Genomic DNA, 12409 nt, shown 5'->3' on the forward strand with positions numbered 1-12409 from the left:
AATGAGTTTCTGAAAAGTTCTGTTCATTCTTGGTGAAAATGTAATACATAAATACTATATTACATACCAAGTCACCCTCTCTTCTTCAAAATTTTGTTTCCACTATTACTTCAAAATTGGGCCACTTTTAAACATAACTGAGTTTATGGTGACTGCTTCATAAGCTATTTGAATCCGGTTCAATTGATGATCGTAATCCGCTGCGTGTCATCATTTGGGAGTAAAACTCAGCATGTTCCTGAGAGAAAAAAATAAAGTATTGTCATTATCTTTCTTGTATGAACATCAACACAAACATAAAAATAACTTGCTTCAGGCAATTACAATTTTGAACTGTGATCTTGAGAACAACTTTTAGAGAACAAGACTGCGTGATTTGTGCAAGGCACCCCATGTGAAGCACAAAAGCAGAAGTTTGCAATTTATACGATCATTTTCACAACTCTAAACACTCATAGCTGCCCTAACCAAGCAGCATTATGACCAGCATCCACCTATACAAAATCGATTAGGTAATTTCATACCCAAAAATGGATCTTGTATACCCTCTATTTCAACCCCACACACTCAATTCCATAAAAATTCAAGGAAAGAATGACTGAACATCTTAGCAATTGCTTGAAGAAATAGTAATGACAATCTGGCCTTTGTAATCATCTGATATTTAAGTTTTAGCTACACAACTAGCCTGGGATGAGACTGCTTAACCATCCTTCCCTCAGCTCCCGATGTTGTGAGGAAAAGGTACCAATCTAGCAAATAAAGTATCATAGTCTGCATACTCTAGCTTCTCTCAAGTACTTGAGGATATCGGAGTTTCATTGTTAACCAGAAGGCTTTAACATGCATATATCTAATTTTCGTAACGGGAATCGCTAAAAATTAGCCAAGACAAGCTCTTAAACTGCTATTAGTTTCCCCAATATAATTCATCACTGTGCAAGCATCTAAGAACTTGAAATTTGACCGAAAGTTTCAGTTTCCTCAACTCTTAACTCTTAACTCTTAACTCTTAAAGAACATACCTTTACTGTAATAATAACAACAGCGACGCCATTTTCTCTCGACTTATGAAACAGATCTCTTGCCCCATCAGGGGTAATAGATGGAACAACTTGGGGCAATACCTTTGCAACTGCAACAACAGAGCAAACACATATAAGCAGCTTAATATACAATTTCCCCTAAAAAATAAAGTTTAGAGTGACATCAATTCCTAGTCAAGTATGGTAAAATTCTACATCAGATGTATGTATGAAATTACCTAATTTCTCGGTATGGCGAACATCATCAATCAGCAATACTCTGTAACTATCTCCACTTCCAATACCTCTCTTGTCCTTCAGTCGTCCAATATCTCCTCCTGTGATTACAACATATGGGAATTTAAATTTAAGAGTGGAAACTCAATATATTGAAGAAAAATTCATCCAATTTTTTTGTTTTTCAGACCAAAACGTACAATAATATTCACCCGAAACAAAATCCATAATTTTAATTGAACAATAGAAACTTTCAAAACATGTATGATAAAAGCCATTACCAACAAAGCAACACAATGAAAAAAAGAAGGTACCTTCCTGAAGTTGGGTAGAAGGGTCAAACTGGGTTTGGTCAAACTTGGGGCGCTCCAAGACTCCGGCTCCACCTCCGGAAGACCCAAACCTGGCCTTCACAGCCATTCCACCACTTATCCCTCGGCCTTCCTTCACAGCCAGAATCTTAGAACAGCTGCGAGTTGGAGAAGAAGGAGGGAAGCCAGCAATCTTGGTCAGCGAAAACGACGCCGTTGCTGTGGCTGCCATAGCTCTAGAGTCTAGAGTCTAGATGAAGGAGATGACAGAGGTCCAAGATTGTCAGTCAGTCACTGAGCTGAGAGTCATGTTGAACACATATATTATATAGGGCTTGTCTTAACTACATTTCTTAACAAATAATCGTGGCAATTATGGGTCCACATTATTTTTGTACTGAATTTTTGCAATTTTTTAGGGCCGTAAAAATGCCTAGGAATGAGCGATTGATATTCACTTGAAACATGTAGATTTTCTTTCCAGAAATCTCTAGACACTTCTCCTTTTGTAATTTTCCTATTTGTTTTTCACGTTTCTCTCATACTGACACGTTTTTTTCCTTCTTAAATGTCGAGTGAGCCCTTTGATTACCCATGAGGAAGACTTGAACATTAGGTTAGAGTTGGATATGTTAGGTCAAGTTTTAATTCTCTACAATGTAACCACCAAAAAAACAGAAAAAAAAAAAAAAAAAAAAACTGGAATCAAACCACACCAATTTTTCAATGAGATCCAATCTTATTATTTAGACTTTTTTTTCCAACAAATTATTAACAATAAGATTCATATTTGCCTATTTAATGAGCATCAATAGAAGGTCACAAGAAGACATCATGTTTTGCAGAATTAGTTATAGAATCCGTACTTTCTAATTAAATAGTACGGATTAGCTTTTGGTGGTAAAAAATAATTAAAAATTAAAAAAACTTTTGTTCTCATATCACTGTCTATTTATTTATTTATTTTGAAACGGTTGTCTATTTATTTTATAAAAGAACGAAAAGAATTAAAGAATTTAAAGTAACCGAAGTTTAGTCTAAGCCCACTGGATCTGAAGTCCAGAGCCAATTCCAGGCCTGACCCGCGTACTTAATTAACACACGGCCCTAAACCCAACCCAACCCAACCGCCATAAACCTCTTTCTAAGAGCTCTCTCTTCCTCTCCAAAACTTTCTTCTCTCGCCAGAAAGGAACTGATTGCTCTACCTTCGTCCCCCTGGTGGTACGCACTTTCCCAATTCCTCCTACAGATTTTTCTTTCTTTCTCAATATCGGGAACGAAACGGAATTAAGAGTAGGAAATTTGATTTTAATTTTTTCTTGCCACAGTTAGGTTTCTGATTTAGGTACGAGACTTAGGGTTTTGGAATTCTTTGAATCACAGCTCAATTTGCTCTGTTAGGTTTGCTTAATCAACAATGGCGGCTTCCACGAAATCGCTTAAAGAGTATTTGAAACGATACGAATCTAGTAATAACGAGGACGAGACGAAGAAGAAGAGGAAGAAGAAGCAGAAGAGCAAGGCGGAGGCAATGGGGGTTAAAGTGGTAGATGAAGACCCTGTGTGGCAGAAACCGGTGAAAGCTGAGAGAGAAGATGATAACAATTCAGCTGACGAAGAGGAGAAGCCTTTAGTTGATGAAGACATTGAGGTGAAGAGGATGAAGAGACTTGAGTTATTAAGGGCTCGGCGTCCCTATGATGCTATATCTGAAGATGGCAGTGGTTGGGTTAAGGTCCCTCTGAAACGAGAAGGCTCCGAAGAGGCTGACTTGTCACCTCCGCGGAAGCGCTTTCATTCTCCCTCACCTGAGCCTGGAATGACTTCGAGGAAAAGTAGGAGGGGTGGTGATGAAGATCTTTCTCCACCGAGGAAGAGTAGGAACAATGTTGAAGATCTTTCTCCACCGAGGAAGAGTAGGAACAATGTTGAAGATCTTTCTCCACCGAGGAAGAGGAGGAACAATGTTGCGGATCTTTCACCACCGAGGAAGAGTAGGAACAATGGTGATGGAGATCTTTCTCCACCAAGGAAGAGTCGGAACATTGTTGCAGATCTTTCAATACCAAGGAAGAGAAGGAACAATGGTGATGCAGATCTTTCTCCACCAAGGAAAAGTAGGAGGGGTATTGATGAAGATCTATCTCCACCAAGGAAAAAGAAGCAAGTATCTCCGGGTCCTTTGAAAGAGAAGCCAAAAAGTGGTTTGATATCTGGCCGAGATATCAGCGAAGAGATTTCTAAAACAAAGAGAGCTGAGCAGTCGAGGTATACATTTGTTTTTGTGCAAACATGTTTATAATTAACCTATGTATTACTTTGGTAGCCATTCTCATTTTATGCTGTTTTGCCATGGTAACTTATGTGCATCATTTATAGAAGATGGAATTTATATTAACGGGACAAATTTAAGGATGATGTTAAATCATAGTTTTTCATACTGCTAGGTGGGTTTCAGACTAAGCTGTTTTATTACTTTTGTACATAAAATGAAAAGTGTAGCATCATATGTTCTCTTAGCTGCACCCTGAGCATGAAGCATGAAGTATATTTTACTGTTTTAGTTTTGTAGATTGGCATTGGCTGTGAAATTGTCAGGATGAAGCCATAGCTTGTTTTTATGTTTGTCACCTAAAATGATGCTTTCTCTGCCTGTCTACATATATGTGGCTAGTAGGGTTGTCAAATGGTCATCATTTATCTTATTCTGATCTGGAAAAAGAATGTAGTTTCATCCCACTTGTGCTCCTGAATGATGTTTTATTTGTGTATTATAAATTTCATTTGATTTCTTGTGAAAAAAAATAAAAGTAAAAAGTGTTTTATTAATTTGATTTAGTTTGCAGTTTGTTCAGCCTTGGTTTTCGTTTCTTTTCAAAACATGTCACTCTATATGGTTTTCTATTTATTTTAAGAAACATGACAGTAAGAAGTGTAAGACCTAAGGGTTTCTGGCTCAAATAATATTTATTCTTCCACATTTATTTGAGAGTTAAATGCTAAGTATTCTGACTCCATAAATGTTGATTTTTGTAGATTTGAACAGATGGATCCTTCTGAAACTGGGCAACAAGCAGCAGTTGTATTTCGTAATAAGAAAACAGGTAAAGAGAAGTTATTATTTTCTTGTTTTGTTAATGATATTTGACTTGTAAAGGCTGTAATGTTTTATCTGGAACTCACTTACCCATGCTGTAGGAGAACGCATGTCGGAGGAGGAGCGATTGAAATCAGAAAAGAAACTTGATGAAAAGCCTAAGGTATGTTGGAACTTGGTGAAAGGTCATGCTTGATTGGCATGATTTGCTATAAGTAATGTACATCATCGGATTCTCTCACTACTAGTTTTAATACTGGCACAATATCTAACTGAGAATATTTAGTTTGTATTGCAGGGTGATTAGTTGTGTTATGGTTCACTTTTAAGCTTTATTGCCATGAACATGAATCTTGTGTAGTCTTTCTTTTGCGTAGATTACTTATGGTTGTTTTGTTGTATTTCATTTAATAGGAGATAAAGTTGGAATGGGGTAAGGGCTTGGCTCAAAAGCGGGAAGCTGAAGCTAAGCTAGAGGAAATAGAACGTGAGAAGGAAAAACCATTTGCACGGACTAGGTAAGTTCTAAGATGGCTAACAAAGACTGTTGTAGGAGTCTCAGTCGTAGCATTGCATGATTTGATATTATCCCTTTACGATCCTCGTGAGGAGAGTTCTGTTTCTTGTTGTTTCTGTTAAGTGGTTAACAATCTAGTATTATGTCACACTCTGAACCTAATTGGTTTTGTTTTGTTTTTTTTTTTTTTTTGGGTGCAAGTATTAATCTTAGTGGTAATGATTTGATTTGATTTGTGGGATTCCTCATCCTTTCCAGATACCATTCTTTTTCTTACTGTTATTGTCAACCTTAGGACTGGCCACACATTTCATCCTTTGTTTTTAAAGGTTCTGTTGGTTCTTTCCTGGTTTTGAGGGTTATGTATGTCAAGTTTCAGTTGTAGTCCGCAACTCTCTTCTCTTAAAAATGGTACAGATAAGTTGACTTCATCCCTTTTTCCTATTTGTAATAATAGCTGCATCTTCTGCTTGCAGAGATGATCCAGAACTTGACAAAATGATGAAGGAGAGAGTAAGATGGGGTGACCCAATGGCACATTTGGTAAAGGTAATTTATTAATGTAGTCATTTAGGGTCTAAAATTACTGAATTTTACTGATATTGCTTTTTAATCTTTTGTCATTTGTTTTGCTGGCTTATGCAGAAAAAGTATCCTGAAGCAGTTCTCCCTAACCTAGGGGATAGCGAGCAAATGAAGGAATCTGGATTTATTATCCCTCAGGATATTCCTAATCATAGCTGGTTAAAAAGAGGATTAGATGCTGCACCAAATCGATATGGTATAAAACCAGGGAGACATTGGGATGGAGTTGATCGCAGTAACGGTTGGTTATCCGCATTCTGCATTTAGATCTTTCCTTACTTACAGCAAACTCTAGTTTGGCATGAGGCAGCCTCAGGTTTTATTCCATCAGATTTATTAATTTCTGCTGCTGTTTGTTGCAGGATTTGAGAAAGGATTGTTCAAACGGACTAACGAGAAACAAGCTACTCAGACGGAGGCTTATCTTTGGTCTGTCGCAGATATGTGACCTGCAGCGAATATGCACTTGTATCTCTATGGACAAGGCACGAAGAATTTGCTGGACCTTCTCGTACTAATTGATGACTGTAATGCTTGTTTGAGCTTCTTATTGTCTCCGTTAGTCCGTTCGCTCTTTATATCGATGGCTTCTTATTGATGACTGTAATATTTGTCTAATCAAAAATGGGTTTCTCACACTTGTACATATGGCTTGTGCAAATTTGGTTTTTCCCAATTAATGCCAAATTGAGTGATACATACCTAAAACCGAGCTAATGCCATGTTATTTTTTCAAATGTACCAATAGGTTGGCTAATTCTATCAGTTTTGTTCAATATTATTTCATCATAAAAACCCCTACTTAAATTTTTTTTTTGCTTTGGACTTTTGAAGTTGGTTTCACAGTCCACTTTGTTTCTTTAGGTATTTGAACCGCCGCAGGCCCACTAGATTATATGAAGAAAGGCCAAACATTGCCGCTGGCCCACCATATTATATTAGCAAGGCCGAACAGTGCCGCAGGCCCACCACAACTGGAGTGAAGGCCCAGCCGAATAGCCGAAAAGAGTACAGCGAAACGACATATAAACAAGGGAAACCGATACTCTCAGATTCTCATAAAGCCAATTTAGAAATTGCAGAGGTCACAGAATAGGGGCTAGGGCAAATTGTTCGATTCGATTTGCTCGAATCTGATGGCGTTTCGATGGTGGCAATCCAATCGGTGCTCGGCTGCGGCCGTTCGATTCGTCGATGGCGGTCGAGTTTCTTCGAATCGGTGGTTCTGGATCTGATCGGCGGTGTTTCGGTGGATCGGTCCGGCGGATAAGTTGGTGGTTCGATTCATCCATGGCGGTCTAGTTTCTTAGGTGGAGCAGGTAAAAATTTCTTTACATCTCAGTTACCAATCACAAAATTCCTCATCTCATTAAATATTTGGCTTTCAAAGAAATTAGTCCGATCTATCTGCTTGTTTTTTTTTTTTTTTTTCAAACTTGTAGTACAAAAATTGGCGATAACTGTTGATGATGCATTGGATGTTGCCTTTTTGTCTGCCTCGGTGACTATTTTTGTATACTATGACCTTTTCGACACTGAAATTATCATGATTCAAGCTATTCAGTGTAGTCATCTTTTTGATTGAATCAGATCTAGCTTCTGCCCGCACGGACTTGCTCAATTGTGAGAAGTGCCTCTTGGAATAGTATAGGATAGGAACTCAGATTTGAGGCATAAACTCTACACCGTAAGTTTTGCAAAGATAGACGGTCATTGTTGTTGATAGTTTTTTCCCCATTGCCATCTGTGGTACAGCCAGAAAAATATATTAGTGACCCCAAGGCATGGTGTGAGGTCAAAAACTGAAGAGGGAGAGGTAAGACGTAAGGGGTGAGATCTGAAAGTGTGGGGAAAACCCTACAACCAAAGAAACAGGGGAGAGACTATTAGGTGAATTTTTATGGTGGCTATGTTAAATAACTTTACACATTTTACTCAAATACCTGAAAATCCAAGGTGGGGCATGGGGACATGTTGCATGGTATGCCCCTAAGTACAACATGCGAAGTAGCATATATTGAAACATTTTTTTTTTTTCAGTAAGAATAAGCTTGTTTTGTAGAGAGAGCAACCAAAGGGAATTGAAATTACATTTACTTTTCTACCTGTTTAACTTGGTAGATTGTGATCTCATTTGACTGTAAGAAACTAGAAACTAGGTGATCAAGTTGGGTTATTTGATGCATTTTTTTAGGGTTGGGCACGGGTCGGGTCTAACAATAATTTCACTGGGCCCGGGACCGGCCCGTTTTTCATTGGGCCCGGACCGGACCTGTTTTTACACAAACAAGGACCGGCCCGTTTCATTTTGGGCCGGGCTTTCGGGCCCAAAAACCTGTATTTTACCATTTCTAGTAATCTACTTTGCTAGTTTGCTATATATCCAGATTTCATTCACATATCAACCTGGTAAAGATTTGAATCAAAACACAATATCAATATCCAAAGTTCAAGCTGCAAATTCGAATATCCATAATACATAATACCCAAATTCAAGTACTTATCAAGAACAATTAAAGCTGCAATTGAAATACAAAATGTCCAAATTTAAATACGAAGTCCAAATTCAAGTACAAATATGCAATGAAATAGAAAGTCCTAATTCTGATACAGCAACTTAGTAGCCATTCTTCCAATCTTCAATCAGTTCACCTGCAATGCAGCCATCCATTAATTGGCTTCCACACTTGTCCCTACAACAGCCATCATAAATTGATTTAGATAACAATTTTGAACACATACATTGAGGCTCATATGATAATACATGCATAAGATTGTCCATGCTGTTATATATGTGATCAAGCTACCTGAATGAATTAGGAATACTGCAATGGGTAGAAGTGTAGAACATAGCAAGTTATAACTTGGTCCATGTAGTAATTCCACATGAAGTAGAATATTGTTTTCGGTGAAATTTAAATACAGAAGGGACTAGGTTCTTGAACTTATTGAAGTTATTTTAGGTCAAGCTCTTCAATGGGTACCTGAATTAGACAATTTGATGAACTTGAAAAAACTAGTCATGTATTCCTGGGTACAACTTAAGGATATGAAGCAAACACACTGAATTTTAGTTATTCAATTATCTTTGACAGTGGCCTCCTAGCTGCACACATGATATATATATATATACTTGTTAACTTCTGATAATTAAAATTATTGCAAAAAATATTCTTATGACGACTCTGGACCTTGCAGATGTTCCTTTGAGAAGAAGCCTGATGAGAAGAAGCCTACTCAGACTCGGGGCTTCTTCAGCAACCCATGTCCTTTCTCCATGGCCTCCTCCTTCCTACTACAATGGTGGGTCTTCATCAAAAGCCTCAAACTTTCAGTCCACGTCAGCTTTCAGCTCAAATTCCAGGTGGGTTGTCGTCACCAACTCTCTTCCTCCACCAGAATGGGTAGAGCCTTTCAATGACGTCTCTGACATAGTCTCCAGCCCACAACGCTTCGACCCATCTCCATGGGTGGCCCAAATTCTCAATCTTTTAGACGGGTCTCCGCAGATGGAACCCAACTTAGACTCTTACTGCCACAAATTCCTGATCAAACTGTCTCCCAATTTCGTTGCATATGTGTTGAAATCTGATGATCTCCGAGGAAAGCCCGAGACTGCTCTACGGTTTTTCTCCTGGGCCGGTAAGCAAAAGAAGTATCATCATAAGCTTGAATGCTATGTGTCTTTGATTGAGCTTTTGTGTTTGTGTGGTGATTTGGATAGGATTAGATGTGTTGTTGTTGAGCTTAAAAATATGAACTTTTTGATGAATTCGAATGCGGCGAATTGTTTGATTAAGAGTTTTGGCTGTCTTGGAATGGTTGAGGAGTTGTTGTGGGTTTGGCGTGGGATGAAGGAGAATGGGATTGAGCCTAGTTTGTATACTTATAACTTTTTGGTGAATGGATTGGTGAACTCGATGTTTATTGAATCCGCGGAGCGGGTTTTCGAGGTTATGGAAGGTGGGAAGATTGTGCCTGACATTGTGACTTATAATACAATGATCAAAGGGTATTGTAAGGCAGGGAAAACCCAGAAGGCAATGGAGAAGTTTAGGGATATGGAGGGGAGGAATGTGGAGGCTGATAAGATTACTTATATGACTTTGATGCAGGGGTGTTATTCGGAAGGAGATTTCGATTCATGTTTGAGTCTGTACCAGGAAATGAGAGAGAAGGGGATTGAAATTCCATCTCACGCGTATAGTTTAGTCATCAATGGGCTATGTAAAGGTGGGAAATGTATGGTTGGGTATGCTGTTTTTGAAGATATGATTGAGAAGGGTTGTAAAGCAAATGTGGCAAACTATACAGCTTTGATCGATTCATATGCAAAATGTGGGTGCATTGAAGAGGCAATGAAGCTTTTCGAGAGGATGAAGGGCGATGGGCTTGAACCAGATGGGGTTACTTATGGGGTTATTGTCAATGGATTATGTAAGAGTGGGAGATTGGAGAAGGCCATGGAGTATTTTCAGTTTTGTCAAAACAGCAGAATGGCAGACAATGCTATGTTGTATTCTAGTTTAATCGATGGTCTTGGAAAGGCTGGAAGGGTTGATGAAGCTGAAAGGGTATTCGAAAAGATGATCGAAAAGGGTTGTCCACCGGATTCATACTGCTATAATGCCCTTATCGATGCCCTAGCAAAATGTGGAAAAACTGATGAAGCTTTAGCACTCTTTAAGAAAATGGAAAAAGAAGGTTGTGATCAGACCGTTTATACATACACAATACTCATTGATGGACTATTTAAGGAGCATAGGAATGAAGAGGCATTGAAGCTGTGGGACATGATGATCGATAAAGGCATCACACCAACTGCTGCTTCATTCAGAGCTCTCTCAGTTGGGCTTTGTCTCTCAGGCAAAGTAGCCAGGGCCTGCAAGATTTTGGATGACCTAGCACCAATGGGCGTAATTCCTGAGACAGCTTTTGAAGATATGATCAATGTGTTGTGCAAAGCTGGTCGTGTCAAGGAAGCTTGCAAATTGGCTGATGGCATTGTGGATAGAGGTAGGGAAATACCGGGAAGAATTCGAACTGTTCTAATCAATGCCTTGAGGAAAACAGGGAATGCAGATTTAGCTATGAAGTTGATGCATAGTAAGATTGGTATTGGGTATGACCGATGGGGTAGTGTCAAAAAGCGAGTGAAGTTCTGTATTCTCATTGACATTTGAGTCCTAGCCATGCTGTATTTCTGAGGAGCTCTGTGTATCTAATTCAACCATTGCCTAATAATGATTATCATCGGAAGTAGTAGAGTTGATGTTCACCTTCCAATTCCTGTATATTACATCATTCAATTTATAGAAACTTTGGCATACATGTTCTGGACGCTTGAACAAGTTCTTTCTGAGTGTACATTGTCCTGAGTAGATGGAAGAGGAATTTGATTCACTTCTCTTTGGCTACATTGCAAGTTCGACGTATGTGTTATCTCTGATCTCTGAGTCAATAACCAGGTGTGGCTTTCTTCCTGTATCTCAAGACCAAGTAATTCATGCATGAACTGTCATTTAAAAAAGGCCAGAACTAGTATTCCAAAACTTTTGTGTGTTTTTCGTTCCTAGTATGGATAAAGGCTATACGTAGAAATTACTGAAAGGATTCCTGACTTATCCATTATAGATAAACAAATAAACTGACATGATTTATATTAGTTTATGATGAATCAATTGGATCTGACTTATCTGTTCTGCATCAACTTTCCATCAACACAGTTTGATATTCAAGACTTTTTGTCTTTCCTATAGACTGCAGTGTTTTCTGTTCTCTCCTTTCTCTGCCTATTCATTTCTGGAAATGGCTGGATAATAATTATAATTATAGATGTGTTGTCTTACATGGTTGTGACTGCCTGACTACCCTTTACATGTTGATCTTTTTCCTAGGATACCGTTACTTTGCTCTCCAGCTGTGGGGTTTCTACTTTCTGGTTGAACTATGCACTTGTTGAGCTGAAGTTCTATATTATTCCGCTTATGCTATGAACATGACATCCAGTTACTTATGTTCAACAAGCCCGTCAGATTTTTGATATGTGGCCCAGTCGACCAGCCACAGTGATACTGTGGTTTGTAAACGTGGGAAGTCTCCTGAGGTCTACTGATACACATCAATATTGGACATCTGCTTAACCGAGTGTTCTGACATGTTACCCAAGCCACACTGCACAGATTTGTTTGCATTGGGACAGTGGCAAGATTTAAGGTATTGTCTGTTCTTATTTGTTTGGATTGCATCTTTAATTTTGTAGGTAACTTCCATTTCGGGAAAACTTTATAGTTATTGTTTCTTGTATGTCTCCTGTTACTGATTGGATTATATCTCTGTTATATGGGGGGATAATGCCCTTACCGTAAAAGTTCATTATAATTGGAACTTGGTTAATTCTCGGTATATGAATTATATTAACTGTTCTGAACTTGGCAGTTCAACTTTGTGGATGTTACAGATCAACAAGGCTAGTTGGATGTTGATGATGGTCAAAGTGAGGACGAATGTTGAAAAACAGTAAGAGGGGACTTTCAGGAAGGCGAGGAAAATGGCAAAACAATGGGACCTTCAAAGTTGTATGAAGTGCTGCAAACTACTAGTCAATGGTTTTTTGGGGTTTTTTTTTTTTTCA

General features: G+C 38.5%; 3 protein-coding genes across 7 annotated transcripts; 2 read left to right on the plus strand and 1 right to left on the minus strand.

Annotated features, from left to right (window-relative positions):
* Positions 1–2: 2 nt before the first annotated feature.
* LOC133708482 (ATP-dependent Clp protease adapter protein CLPS2, chloroplastic-like) lies at positions 3–1891 on the minus strand. Its single transcript, XM_062133951.1, has 4 exons — positions 1577–1891; positions 1265–1363; positions 1026–1135; positions 3–238 (listed from the first exon to the last, which is right to left on the minus strand). The coding sequence occupies exons 1-4, from the start codon at positions 1803–1805 to the stop codon at positions 158–160; spliced, it is 519 nt and encodes a 172-aa protein (XP_061989935.1). The 5' UTR covers positions 1806–1891; the 3' UTR covers positions 3–157.
* An 803-nt stretch (positions 1892–2694) lies between these two features.
* LOC133710511 (uncharacterized) lies at positions 2695–6421 on the plus strand. 4 transcript variants are annotated; one of them, XM_062136594.1, is made up of 8 exons: positions 2695–2797; positions 2978–3844; positions 4613–4680; positions 4775–4836; positions 5088–5191; positions 5667–5739; positions 5836–6016; positions 6138–6421. In XM_062136594.1, exons 2-8 carry the CDS (start codon positions 2994–2996, stop codon positions 6221–6223), a joined length of 1425 nt encoding a protein of 474 aa, XP_061992578.1. In that variant the 5' UTR covers positions 2695–2797; positions 2978–2993; the 3' UTR covers positions 6224–6421. The 4 variants fall into 4 exon arrangements, with proteins under 4 accessions (XP_061992578.1, XP_061992580.1, XP_061992579.1 ...); XM_062136596.1 differs by having other exon boundaries at positions 2701–2797; positions 2960–3844; XM_062136595.1 differs by having other exon boundaries at positions 2703–2797; positions 2905–3844.
* A 296-nt stretch (positions 6422–6717) lies between these two features.
* Positions 6718–12409, plus strand: LOC133710510 (pentatricopeptide repeat-containing protein At1g03560, mitochondrial-like). 2 transcript variants are annotated; one of them, XM_062136591.1, is made up of 4 exons: positions 6718–7094; positions 8974–11243; positions 11673–11991; positions 12214–12409. In XM_062136591.1, the coding sequence occupies exon 2, from the start codon at positions 8997–8999 to the stop codon at positions 10956–10958; it is 1962 nt and encodes a 653-aa protein (XP_061992575.1). In that variant the 5' UTR covers positions 6718–7094; positions 8974–8996; the 3' UTR covers positions 10959–11243; positions 11673–11991; positions 12214–12409. The 2 variants fall into 2 exon arrangements, with proteins under 2 accessions (XP_061992575.1, XP_061992574.1); XM_062136590.1 differs by having other exon boundaries at positions 12236–12409.

This window comes from Rosa rugosa, chromosome 5 (assembly GCF_958449725.1).
Source record: "Rosa rugosa chromosome 5, drRosRugo1.1, whole genome shotgun sequence".
Taxonomy (NCBI): Eukaryota; Viridiplantae; Streptophyta; class Magnoliopsida; order Rosales; family Rosaceae; genus Rosa; species Rosa rugosa.

What these genes read in the sequence shown, in the direction of transcription:
- LOC133708482 (XM_062133951.1), bottom strand. Translation starts at nt 1,805, where the DNA reads ATGGCAGCCACAGCAACGGCGTCGTTTTCGCTGACCAAGATTGCTGGC. An exon ending in TTCTACCCAACTTCAGGAAG is followed by an intron (nt 1,364 to 1,576) that starts GTACCTTCTTTT and finishes TTGTAATCACAG; the next exon opens with GAGGAGATATTGGACGACTG. An exon ending in TCGCCATACCGAGAAATTAG is followed by an intron (nt 1,136 to 1,264) that starts GTAATTTCATAC and finishes CTGTTGTTGCAG; the next exon opens with TTGCAAAGGTATTGCCCCAA.
- LOC133710511 (XM_062136594.1), top strand. Translation starts at nt 2,994, where the DNA reads ATGGCGGCTTCCACGAAATCGCTTAAAGAGTATTTGAAACGATACGAA. An exon ending in AAACCATTTGCACGGACTAG is followed by an intron (nt 5,192 to 5,666) that starts GTAAGTTCTAAG and finishes TTCTGCTTGCAG; the next exon opens with AGATGATCCAGAACTTGACA. An exon ending in TGGAGTTGATCGCAGTAACG is followed by an intron (nt 6,017 to 6,137) that starts GTTGGTTATCCG and finishes TGTTTGTTGCAG; the next exon opens with GATTTGAGAAAGGATTGTTC.
- LOC133710510 (XM_062136591.1), top strand. Translation starts at nt 8,997, where the DNA reads ATGAGAAGAAGCCTACTCAGACTCGGGGCTTCTTCAGCAACCCATGTC.